General features: G+C 35.2%; 1 protein-coding gene across 1 annotated transcript; it reads right to left on the bottom strand.

Annotated features, from left to right (window-relative positions):
- Positions 1-28: 28 nt before the first annotated feature.
- On the bottom strand, positions 29-4,721 carry LOC117616489 (U-box domain-containing protein 70). Its single transcript, XM_034345821.1, has 8 exons — positions 4,370-4,721; positions 2,938-3,031; positions 2,761-2,811; positions 2,474-2,647; positions 1,936-2,115; positions 1,595-1,714; positions 1,050-1,183; positions 29-555 (listed from the first exon to the last, which is right to left on the bottom strand). The coding sequence occupies exons 1-8, from the start codon at positions 4,534-4,536 to the stop codon at positions 486-488; spliced, it is 990 nt and encodes a 329-aa protein (XP_034201712.1). The 5' UTR covers positions 4,537-4,721; the 3' UTR covers positions 29-485.
- Positions 4,722-13,206: the final 8,485 nt, after the last annotated feature.

Here is a 13,206-nt window from a genome sequence, read left to right as displayed (position 1 = left end):
TCTTCATAATGATTTTTGCGTAAAGAAATGTCATAATGGGCAGCAAAGATACAGCTTTCATGCATTAATAACAAAATAGATGACCTATTCAACAGTTACATCGCTGTTTAGAATTTTACAAAATAAACTCTGTAGCACCTAATTTCAAGTTTTCACCGTATAAGCAACAGACACAGAGTAGTTATTGGAAACAACCCAACTTAATTCACGGGCCAAACTACTCGTTACACCGGAAAAACAGGATAAACAACCTCACACTAAGGAATCTCTCGGTAAAATTCAACCACTCAAAACAAAAAGGCTTGAATTTCTTTAGAAAGAAACAGAACCTCGAGTAAATGCATGTTATGATTATGGAAAGCACCATCCTGCAAATTACCAGGGCGAAAGAAAACCTTGCAAAATGAGGCAAAAGACTGTCACCAAGGCTGTATCTCTCGCTAAAATGGGCCTGAGATTTTCCTTCAAAATGCAAATACAGGCATCTATGAATTGTACTGTTTGAATAGGCGTGGAATCAATTCGTGGGCACCGATGTCTAAATCCTCCGGATCCCTGAATGAGGCACAAAAATTTAGATTACCTAGCTCCTAAAGGAAATATAATACCAAATATAAAAACTCTACTGTTGCTGTGATCATATATTCCGACAGCAAGGTCTTGTATAATAGGTTATTTAGACAATATTAAGTGAGCAAGCCTACTGAGCCTGCTTCCCTGAAATTTTCCTTCCAGCATCTTACAAACATTAAAACATATAAACTTCCTACTGGTATTTCCTCATCCATATGCTTTCAAAGTTTCCATTTCTTCATTCTCTTAAAAGCAAAAGGAACCATATTTCTATGGCTTTGCATTTTAAAGAAAGAACACAACATTAGAACTAAAGCTTCAGGGTGGTAAGAAATGTAACCATCACATATAACCTAAGTACTGATGAAGCATTCTTGGTACTTTTAAAAATCAAGTTAAAAAAGTCATCCTTAGTTACAAATTGACACTGAGAGAGAGAGAGAGAGAGAGAGAGAGAGAGAGAGAGAGAGAGAGACCTGCACAATGTCTGGCCTAGTTCACTAGAACTAGGAATAAACCACAGCTTTCGCAGGAAAGGGGTCTCAAATTGAACAAAGAAACCATCATGTTGCCCATGTTTCCATTTCCTTGATCCCTGACCTTTCCAAACCTGCAAAAAGTATATGATATTTAAAAACTCTTTGTTAACTACAAATTCCTTTTATTCAATAAGTCATCACTCTGCCCTGAATTTAAATCATCTGCGAATTTAAGTTGAATTTATCACATGAAGGATCAGTAACAGCTAGTGAAATCTGAAACAGATCAGTCGACTATTTTCCTTTTTCTTTTTTTCTTTTTTTTGAGAGAGACCAATGAAAGCTACTTAAACTGCCCAAAAGCACCATGCAAATCACCATGCAAAAGCCTTTTAAGTACACAAGGCACAACTTGAAGTCTTGAACCCACACCAGAGGTCAAACCTCCAAATATTAACTCAAATCTTGAACACAAACAAATACAATGCACACAGGGATACAGAGACTTAGGCATGTGAGACACAACTTGAATTTAAATGTACCTGTGGATAAGATATGATACTTTTGGGAGTGACCAAACAAGCTGCTCTGGAGAAAGAGTCCTCAGCATACTGCCTAAGAAATGAAAAACAACTGCCGTGCGTATGGGGTGATTCGAAGGCCTGGAATAACGGGTAAGCATTGATTAGTAAAAACAATTTAAGAATAATGGTTTATGGCTCAAAAAACATATACTTTATATGAGGTAATAATCTGATGAGGTTGCAATAACTCGTTTTATCTCAACAGAAAAGAAGGGGTCATAAAACCAAATACATTGAAATTATTTTTCAATCAATCAGAAAAGGGATATTTTGAAAAGTGAAAGATCTAAATTTAATACCTTATCAATATTCACAGCTGAAGCATATTTCTCAGTGTCTGTTTTATCCTTATCTAGGAGAAAGTAAACTCTAGCCTCCACTTTAGAAGTTTCGTGCCATGATTTTATAGCTGTCTCCATTGTCTCAACAAGAAAAGAAAACATGTCTTCCCAACATTCTTCAGATCCACGCTTCCCAGACTGCAAAAGAGAAAGAGTGACTTAATCCTTCTTATTAGGACTGATTGAAATTTGAAACAGTCCAAGCGCAGGTGATCCATTAAAGTCTCTATATAAGCTGCTGAGAAATTAATGAGTAATATCTTACCTGCATACACAGTTCAGGGAGTTAAGGAAACTTGATATATGAAAGTTGCAAGTCACACCATTCAGGCAAAGAAAGAAAAAGCAGATACAAACAAAGAATAACGTAGAAAAATGACTGAGAGAATATATTTCTCGCTCAAGCACAAAGATAATATATGCCATATAAAATGCAGAATAATATGGAACAAAAGTCATAGAGAATCATGAATCCTTGATTGGCCAATACACTCACCATTTCAGATTTCAGTTTATCCAATTGTCTTGCCATATCAACATTGGATCTCATTTTCTCCACCTCCTGAGCACGTTTTTTATCTCTCGCCAACTGAGAAATCCTTTTTATCTTTCTTGATACTTCTGTGCTTTGTGAGTTATATTGCAAAGCTGTTTGGAAAGCAGCTAAAGCCTACAACATGTGATGAACAGTACGAATATCAGTAGCAGAAAACTAAAATCATGTGGTCTTGTCCAAATGGCCTTCAACAACAATGGGAAGAGTGAAAGAACTTCTAGACATACATCATCATATTGTTCCATGGCCTCTAATATGCATCCTTTCCTGAAATATCCCTGTAGAAGAATCAAAAAGGTTCTTTTAAAGGAAGAAATAATGAAAATAAAGATATTTTTCTTTCTAAAAGTAAAAGTTTGTTGAGAATAAAAGGAAATTTTTTAAGAAAAATAAAACAGCAGTACCTTTTCCCACTGGGGGTTCAATTTAATTGTGGTCTCTGCATCAGCAAGGGCTTTGCTAAGCTTAACCAATTGCAAAAATGCCGCAGCACGGTTGCTGGCCAACAATGGAACATTAAAATGAAAGGAAATGCATCAGTACAGCAAGCATACAATGTTACATGGGAAAGTTCAGCCAAGACAGCTTGTTCCTTGAAAATTGTAATTGTTTATTACTACTATCTACTTTTTATGAACAACCTTCCATGTTTGCAAGAACATCCTTACATACCAGTGAGCAAGAGAAACAATATTAGCATATAAACAAAATAACGAAGAATATGCATAAAGAAAGTTGACTGATTATCATTCTGCAATTGGGAAAGCAGCAGGCGCACCAACCCATTCACAAATCAGCCCTAGCTACCATACGCTTTCTCTACATTTTTTCACAGAGCAGCCCTTTGTTTTAACTAATGCTAAAAAGAATACGAATGCGGTAGCAATTGAAGCAGGAATTGTACGTTGCAGACCCTGACACCAACTATAGGATTTGACATAATGCAGCAGGTTTTATCCAAATCCATTACTTGGAAATAAAAAGGCCATAATCAGACTTTGACAGTCCGAATGTGGTACCAAAGTAGATATTCTTGCCCCAACAAGTTTTTTTAATACAGTTACATCCCTTTTTATTCCTGATGGCCTTGCTTTCTTCTATAAACTTCAAATTACATAAGATCTCAGAATACTTTTTCACACAAATAAGCCAAATCTAACCTTCTATAAGGAAACAGTACCATTTCTTAGCCCAAATATTCCAGCCTGTTGAAGCCACCATCATCTCATCTTAGTTCACTTAAAAAATTTATACCAAAAAATAAATAGAAAGAATATAAATCTATAGTACCAAAGTGCCTGAATTTCTTCTGGTAAGGTGGAAAGGGAATTTTTTTTTGCATCTGAATACCATAACCATAGTTAAATCTAAATTAAAAACAAGCTTGTATATCAACTCTGAACCTCATGTAACTTCGAAGTTTATACACGCTACAAAATGCTGCCGTAGTCGTGGAGCGGAAAATAGGATAAAAGAATACTCATGCAGCCTAGGCATCATAATAAGCAATGTGCAAATTATGAAATGAAGATGCCAACTATCTCCTGAGAGCGAAGGACACACATAAACAAAGTGAACAATAGAAAACGTTCATCTGTTTTTCGACATAAACGAAAGCACACAACTTTAAATTCCTACTTATTAAATTCATGACAAAACATGTCCATACCGAACTAATTAACAAAATAATTCAAATTCAATAAGAACCCAGGTGAATAAGTCAAGTAAACTGTGTGGCCAACCAATCAAAATGGCATTTTGATCCCATTTCAAATTTAAAACTAGAAAACCAACAAATAAAACAAAAATAAATTTTGAGGCGGTAAATATATGTACCTATAAAGAGTGGGGTTGTTAGGGTCTTGCTTGATGGCCTGAGTGTAGAGTGCAGCGGCTTTGAGATAGTTCCCTGCTTTGAAATGCTCATTTCCTTTATCTTTCAGCGACTCAACTCCACCTCCTGCCGATGCGCCCGCCTTATCTGATCCTCCTGCTTCCGCCATTCTTTTATGCTTTTACTGACTCTTACAGCTCACTAGGGTTTATCAGAGGGACAGAGAGAGAGCAACTCACTGCCGGTAAAATTCCTGTCTCCTTCAATAAAACCTCCGGCTTCTTTGATACGTTTTCGTGCTGCTGACCCAAGAAAACGTGATTCTGAGCCATGGTTTCGTTTCATCAGGACTTCAAAAGTGAAATATGGGTCGGGCCGTTTTATCCGGTTCATGTCTAATTGGATGGACAGGATTCTGAGAATTAAACGTATAGGCCCAAACATATTATCTCCAGTCTTAAGCCCAGCCAACGATGGATCCGATTCCTTTTTCTTAACAAGAAAACAAATTCTTTTTTCAGTTCATGCAAAGGAAATTTTACCCTACTTACATGACCAGTCCATTGATTTGGATGGTTCTGAGGAAAAAAATAAAAATTGAGATTTTAATCAACACTTACCTCATTTTGAACAAAACTAAAATTGAAAGTTTCATGCTTAAGTGTTAAGTTCGTTAGTTTATGTAAAAGAGACTCACTATATGAAAAGTAAAGAAAAAGACCCAATTTTTTTTAGAATACGGTCCAAAAAGCATCAGTTACACATATAAAAGGTCTTTTTTGCTACTATAACTCTTTGGTTATAGGGTTTTATAAGAAGCCCCATTTTTTTAGGGCCCTATGTCGTTGCCTAGCCCACACACTTTGTGGGCCGGGGCTAACTATCTGTGTAACGAGAGTTCAGGATTTAGGGTCTAGAATCTAGTTCAAGTCGAATTTAAATATGAAGTTTGTATTCGTGACCCATAATTTAAGTGTAGAGTTTTAGATTCGGATTTAGGGTTCAAAATCCGAACACATATTTAGGGTTAAGCGTTCAATACTCACAACTCTCTCCATGAATTTATAATTATGACCTTTAAATTCTTAAGCAAAATGCTTTAGCAATATGAGATTTCAAATTTCATCTTCAGCCCAATTCTACTGCACTTCTCCTAATTCATTTAAAGCCATTTCATATTTAAGATAAGGCTGAGGTTGCTGAGCTAGTTGTTAATTTTTAATTTTTAATATTTATAGTTGATAGATTCAATAAAATGAGTTAGTATTGTTACATTCTAACTCCTCTGTGTGCCGCTGTCTTTCCATCTCTTCCCTTTATTTTATCTTAGTTTTCTAACAATTTATTAGAAAATAATATACTAATACAAGTATGATCCTATTTTTTGCTAACTTGCAACCAGACATAGCAATAAAATTGTAGGTTGAGGTGGTTAATTATGGCACATATTGGGGTATAGCTTTGTGTTTGGATTTGGACTTTTCAATCATTGTTTGCTTCCTACAAATTTTGGACTGAACCATGAAGCTATACTACGCCAACTCGTTGAAGAAAAGGCCATGTCTGGACAAGCCACTCTCAACAGTGCAGAAATCAATGTATTGGTTTACCATTTTAAACCACAAAGAAAAGACAAACACATAATCAACCATCTCTTCACCAAAGCATGCAATTTCAAGAACTAAGGAGCCTATAAATAAAGGCAAACCCAAAGCTCAAAGGACGGACAATCAACACAGCTTTCTCTCGTAAACTGACTTCACACTTGATTAATACTTGATCTCGTTGAAATCAATCAACTTTTCTTTTTCCAAGATATCCAGTCGACTACTCTTGAGTTATCTTCTTAGATTATTGCTCTGCCAACATTTGGTATCGAGTCCTAATTGCTAGGCTGGTTCATTCCTCCCTGCATTTACTTATCATATTATAGGTTTACTAGATGTATTCCATTAAATTTCCAATTAAAATGGATTGAATCAAGAAGTCTTCATTCTTATATTGTATCTTTTAGTTAAATTTGAGCCAGTTCCCCATTAAGAGCACAATGACTTGAATAGAAGTCACATTACAAAGGCAAATTTAATCTCTTTTTGTTGGGCTTAGACAAAGCTCCAACAGTGGCACACCTATCGCAAATACAATTGAATCACTACAAGGCCTGTTATTTGGGCCTCAAAGCAGGCTCTTGTCAACTTGATCCAACAGAGAAGAGGCTAGAACATTGTTCCTGGTGTGCCTGATCCTATATCTCTCTCCTCTTGGGCTGAACAATGAGAGAAAAAGATGACATTCCATGGTATTTGCTTAAATTGCTTTGCTCTAATGATTTGGAGAGAGTAATTATAAACACTTGGGCTCGTTTGGTACACCTCCCAGACATAGACTGGATTATATTAAAATTAGGCCCATGTTTGGTTATCTAGTTCTAGTTTTAAATGTGGACTACTAATATTGGGCCCACCAAAAACACCTCATAAGGGGTTCTTAGCTAAGCCCGTGTGGAAGGGGGGACAATTAGTACCCTCACTAATTAGAACGTTCGCGTGTTTTCATCATTTGTTACTGTCTTCTGCTTCCCAAGCGAACTGAAGTCAATTTTCACTGATTCTCAACAGGTCACCACTCTTTCTATCTCTGAATCTTCCTATTCTCTCAACTTGATTGAATATTGTACTCAATCTTTCTCTTCTCTCTAGTTTATGGTATGAATCTGCAGATGTTTTGAGATTTTTCTCTGTTTTATTTTTAGGTTTTCTGTCCATTTTTTTGGTTCTTGAATATTTCGTTCTTTGGCTCCTTCATAAGATATTTTCTTTTTGTTCTTTTGAGTGAGATAATTAAAAGTGGCTGTGTAATTTGTATTATAATGCTAGATCTGCTAGTTCAAGGATTGGGTTATGTGAAGAATTGAAAATTTTCCATTAGGTGAAATTTTTATAATAAATAGGTTAAAGAACATAGTAAGAATGCTTCTTACATAGAATATATATATATATATATATATATATTTAAAGAAGAAGAAGACTTGGAATAACAAACAGATGCAAGGTTTTTAGATTTTTTTATTTTTTATTTTTAGGTTTTAATGTGGAGTAGAAATGGGGTCTTTGTTTTGCTTTTGTTGTGAAAGGGGGAGCATTGGGGAAGAGGTATTAGGAATGCATGAAGAAAAGAAATATGTCAAAGCTTTGGTGTGTCTTTTTTGACCCAAATAGCTGATAACTCAAAACCAAAACAGAGCTTTGACATATTTCTTTTTTGCCTTATGCCTTTAGGCTTTACAGCCTTTATTGTTAGCAATGGGTGGTTTGTTTTTTTTTTAAATTTCAATTTTCTACTTTCTTTGAGTTCATGGATGCATACGCTTTATTTGTTTATTATTGAAACATGTTGAAAGTACACTAATACATGTCTTGTTTAATCATAGCACAACAAGGAAGCAAAGGGATGGAGAAACAAATCTTTTCCAATTTATGACAAACTTGCTAACATATTTGGAAAGGATCGTGCTAATGGAAAAGGATCCAAGGTCCCAATGGAGATGATGGAGGAGCAAAGCCACAATGAGGTTAATCCAAGTGACATTGCAGCTGAGAATGATTCTCCCATGTCCCAAGGTGGCTGTCATTCTGAAAATAGTGAAAGAAAGAGGAAAAGAGGAACTGAAAATTCAAGTGATGGAACCGACAAGATAGTACATGCATTGGAAAAATTATTTGTAGAATCTAGAAAAAGAATGCAAATGGTAACTGAGGCAATAGTGAAAGGTAATGAAGATCGTAGTGACATTGCTAAAATGCTCAAGGACATGGGTCTTTCTCCTATGGATCAAATTGATGCATTGACTCTCATTTTGGAGAAACCACAAACTGTGGCAGTGTTTCAGTCATTAGATGATGATGTCAAAGAAGTGTTTGTTCAAAAATTGCTTAATGACCATGCTAGAGGATGACGGTGCTTCTATGGTGTCTTGGTTATGGATGACAATTGTGTGACAGACTACATATGGTTATGGTAACTTGTCTTAGTTTGTGAACACTAACATGTGTACTTTCTTTTGTAATTTTGGTGCTGGAAATCCACTATGGAATAATCTTATTTTGTGAATGTTGTTGGATATGCACCATTGATTTTCTTGTTTTGTGAACTTGGTGTTGTATATGCACCATTGATCATCTTATTTTGTGAACTTTGTGTTGGATATTTACCATGAATTAAGTAGAACTTTATGTTATGAAAATTGGCTTGCTATGATGTTGGGATGGTTTGGAGCTTGTCTCACCATGTTTGCAGGAAGAAAGGAAGCATAAAACCAAGTGTAGAGGTCATGTGGCTAGTGGTTCGGCAATTGACAAACAGATAGTTGCTTTTCGCAAACTATGATGGCAATTGCATGTTGTTTTTGCAATTACCTAGTGACTGTTTGGTAATTTGTGTTAGGGAAGTTGAGCTTTCACATTCGGGAAATATTCTCAAAATATAGGCATGTTCCCAAAGTTTTGGAAAATTGTCTCGCCATGTTTGCAGGAAGAAAGGAAGCATAAAACCAAGTGTAGAGGTCATGTGGCTAGTGGTTCGGCAATTGACAAACAGATAGTTGGTTTTCGTAAACTGTGATGGCAATTGCATGTTGTGTTTGCAATTACCTAGTGACGGTTTGGTAATTTGTGTTAGGGAAGTTGAGCTTTCACATTTGGGAAATATTCTCAAAATATAGGCATGTTCCCAAAGTTTTGGAAATTTTTAATACTAATTTTTTTGCTATGGAATTATAGTAAAAATAATTTCTAATTAAAATATTATATCACCTAAATTTTTTTTTTATTTATAAAATTTAGTTCCAGTCCAAGCATACACAAAACACAGGATAGTACTATTTTCGTTATCCAGCTTTTTAGTCCGACATTACACGAAACGCAGGACAAGTCTTATCCAGCTTATGTCAGGCCAAGCCAATTCAAGACAGTCCCAGTATTTAGTTCAGCCATGACAATCCGCCGTACCAAACGAGCCCATAAACTTGAGGAAGAATTAAGGAATCATTTCTCTGCATGTCGTTTTTGCCCACTTGTTGATGTCAAAACTAATAAAACGTCAACACACCACCAACGCCAATTATAGTTACTTTTGTTTCGACCATGCAATTAACTAGATTGAATTGATCGAAAGAACGCTTTCTAAGGAATATATATATATATGATTTTTGTTGAACTGATAGATATACATACATATTTTTTTACGGTAATTCTTCTATACTACGGTATTTCTTTTATTAAAAAGTGGCTCAAATTCCACTTGACCAGCAGATGACAGAGAACTAGTAAGTACAATTAAAACTTGGGTGATTTATTGTATGCAGTCAATCTCATACAACATAGGGATACAGGCCACATGTAGGAGTCAAATTAAATATTGCAGGAGATCCACTCGTAAAGTGGGTTACTCTACAAGTCTACGAAGATTACAATTATTTAAATACATTTAAAATAAAAATTCTAAAAAGTGTTGAAATTGAAATTAACATTTAATCTTTGCTTTAACTTTTAGAGTACCATTAACTCTCCATTCTCTACCATTTAAATGGAAATAACAGAACCAGTATAAGGGTCCAAAGAACAACACGAAGGTTTCCCCTCGCAGCTCGGACACGTAAAAATCAAATGTTCACCTATCTTCCCACAATGTAAACAATTCATAAGAATTGCACATCCATCGCTTTGGCATAAGTTTTAACCATTTGGATTTGATGAATCTGTTGATGAATAAATATTGATTTGGTTGATTTGGATATTGAATATTTTGATTAGGATTTGGATATTGAATATGTTGAATATTTGAATTTGTAACTTAGGCATCACTTATTTTGGTGAATGAATATGTTGAATATTGAATTGGTTCATTTTTTAGTTGTGTCATTTTGGTACCAAAATGGTACCGATACCGATTTGGCACAGTACGGTACGAATTTTGGCAAACTATAATCTCATACCGTACCATACTGATTTAAATTTCCGGTATCGGTAGCGGTACGGACTAAATACCGTACCATACCGTACCGTGCCCACCCTTACCCACAGCAACGACGACCACGGCCTTCACCTGCGATGGAATTCTCAAGCTGCTTGACTCGCGGCTCATCCCTTCGGCCTTCATCGGCAACTCCAAAGTCTTCTAGCTCAAGATGAAGGGCGATTACGATCGCTATCTTGCTGAGTTCAAGATCGGCGCCGAGCGCAATGACCAGTCAACCCTATTTGAAGACGACATTCTGTTTGTATTTTTATCTTCAGAATTGGAATTTCTAGTTTACTCGTTGTTAGACTAACCTTTTACTTATGTTCGCCACATATTTTGATGTTGCAGTTGCAAATAGATTTGGTAAGAACATGAGACGAGCTGGTTTTGGTCCTTGTTCGTTACAGGTTTATCATCTTTTTCTTCTTCTTCTTTTATCTTTTGGTCAAGTGCGCAAAAGTCAAAATGTTAGCTATGGAAGTGAGAAATTGAAAATGTTCTATCTTCTCACTTCGTTTTGATTCTAAGATTGTTTTTCCCCCCCACAATCAAGGCTGTTTTAGGTAGATTCTGAATTTCGGGATATTATTTTGCAGGGAACTCTTCATTTGATTTTTGTTGTTCTTGTCATTCTCAACTGCATTGCCTTCATTGTTACCAAGAAGCACTGCTTTATATATTTGGCGATTGCTTTCACCATTTCACTAGGAACATATTTGGGGTACTTCTGTACACAGATGAAGAATAAATTTAACATCAGGGTAAGCTTTCTTTCTTTGTCCATCATCGTGTGTGGTTCCTTACTAACTGATAATTTTTGGTTTTACCGTGAATCAGTAGTTTTCCTTTCTTTGTTTAATATTAGTATTTGCCTCATATTGTCTATTCATATTTTTAATCCTGTACTCTTCTGCATTAAGGTTGCTCTCTCTTTTTAATTCCAATTATAAGGTTTAAATCTTATAACTTGAATGGTTATTCAAGGGTGCAAAAGGTACATGCTATAGAAAAATAGAGAAAATTTGGGTAACCTGCTGCTTGAAATTTTTTTACTCTATTTTGGCATCTGTAGCTTTTTGCCAAGATGATGATGATCTCTTTGGATTTGAAGTTTTGCCAAACAGTTTATGCTATTAACTATATAATATACTAAGTAGAAACTATTATGATAACAGGATTTCTGTTTAAAAAGTTAAAGATCATGGTTGCCCAAATTTAAGAATCTTTAGTTCATATTTTGGGCTAATCTTGTGAATCTTCTCTGCAACATAGTCTCCCTGTGTTTTTCTTGGTTGGACTCTGTTAAACTAGTGAACTTTGCATATATTGGGCACCATTCAGACTATGATATGATGTGGGGTTGCTTAGTGGCTGTTGATGTGCTTGTTTTCTATTTGATTACTTTTGGTTCTTGGTTTCCCAACTGATTTTTTGGATTATGATTTTTATGTGTGCATTAGTTACAAGTTGAAGTAAGATTGACGGTAGAAGAGACAACAAAGATGAGTCTAATGACAAAGGGCTATTTTCACAATTTGCTGGATATGCTGCTGGACACTACCCTCAGGTGCCATTTTAGTTGTGTATATGAGTTGGTAATTATAATTGATTGGCCCAAATTGGTGCCCTTCACACCTCAACTTCCTCATTGAATTAAAGTTTTTTACGTAGTATATAATTGAAGCTATTGAATTACTGTTTTTTAGCTGCAACTTCTTATTATAAAGCTCACTTACTATGCATTTGTCTTGATGTGGATATGGTTGATGCCATCACTGCCTATGATATTTCGCAATACCATTTAAGCTTTAGTTCAGTAAAATTTTATACAGGTTCTGCATTGTAGTTTTGCACAAACTACATTGCAGTTTCAAAAATTGTATCGCAGTTTTGGTAATTACAATTGGATTTTTGCTCTTTCCTTGGCCTTCAACCTCACCAATTTAAAGAGTAGAGGCTACCCAGATGAGGCACTGGGTGGGCAAGAGAAGAGTAGAACTACCCAAGAGCAAGAGAACTCAAAATTGGACTTTCGGAAACTGCATTGCAGTTTTTATTTAATTACAATTGGATTTTTGCTCTTTCCTTGGCCTTCAACCTCACCAGTTTGAAGATTAGAGGCTACCCAGATGAGCAATTGGGTGGGCAAGAGAATAGTAGAACTACCTAAGAGTAAGGGAACTCAAAATTGGACTTTTGGAAACTAGAAACTGCATTGCAGTTTTCATTTAATTACAGTTGTTTTTGTAGCTGTTTTCGTTTTCGTTTTTATTTTTATTTTTAACATAATTGATATCTACATCGTATTTTTGCTGCAGTTTCTGTTTTTATTTGCAGTTTTTATGTGATTAAGTGTTGAAATTTTTTTATTTATTTTAAAAACCGTTGATTGTTTATATAAATGTTGTATCATTGAATAAATGTTAAAAAATCAAATTTGGTGTAGTGGTTTGTGTAATTTTGATATTTTTTTAATGATATTTTTGTAAAATTATGTGCGACATTTGGTCATTGGCCTTATGCTAATTAGATGAAATTGTACTCTTGTTTTCTAAATTAATAAACTATATTATGTTTTAAAACTAAAGCTCCTTTATTTTAAGTGTATGAAAAATGACACATGTTACGAGAAAAATAAAAAAAACCCAAAAAAAAAAGTTGGAGAGAATTTTACTAGCATTCCCCTTTTTAAAACTCTCCGTTGGTTTCTCACTCGCAAACCAACAATCCCCACTAATAACCGACGCCTCGAAAAACAACTGCTCAGATTCCCATTCTATTTTCTTCTCTTCTCTTCTCCTCTCTCTGTATTTCCCTTCTC

This window comes from Prunus dulcis, chromosome 1, assembly GCF_902201215.1.
Source record: "Prunus dulcis chromosome 1, ALMONDv2, whole genome shotgun sequence".
In the NCBI taxonomy this organism is placed as follows: domain Eukaryota; kingdom Viridiplantae; phylum Streptophyta; class Magnoliopsida; order Rosales; family Rosaceae; genus Prunus; species Prunus dulcis.
Note: the sequence above shows the minus strand (reverse complement) of the source record. Positions and strands in the feature narration are given on the sequence as shown.

Bases quoted from the DNA above. Each gene is read 5' to 3' on its own strand.
- LOC117616489 (XM_034345821.1), bottom strand. From the start codon at position 4,536: ATGGCGGAAGCAGGAGGATCAGATAAGGCGGGCGCATCGGCAGGAGGT. The intron at 2,648-2,760 runs GTATGTCTAGAA...CACATGTTGTAG, and splicing joins CCATGGAACAATATGATGAT to GCTTTAGCTGCTTTCCAAAC. The intron at 1,715-1,935 runs GTATTAAATTTA...CCGTTATTCCAG, and splicing joins CAGCTGTGAATATTGATAAG to GCCTTCGAATCACCCCATAC.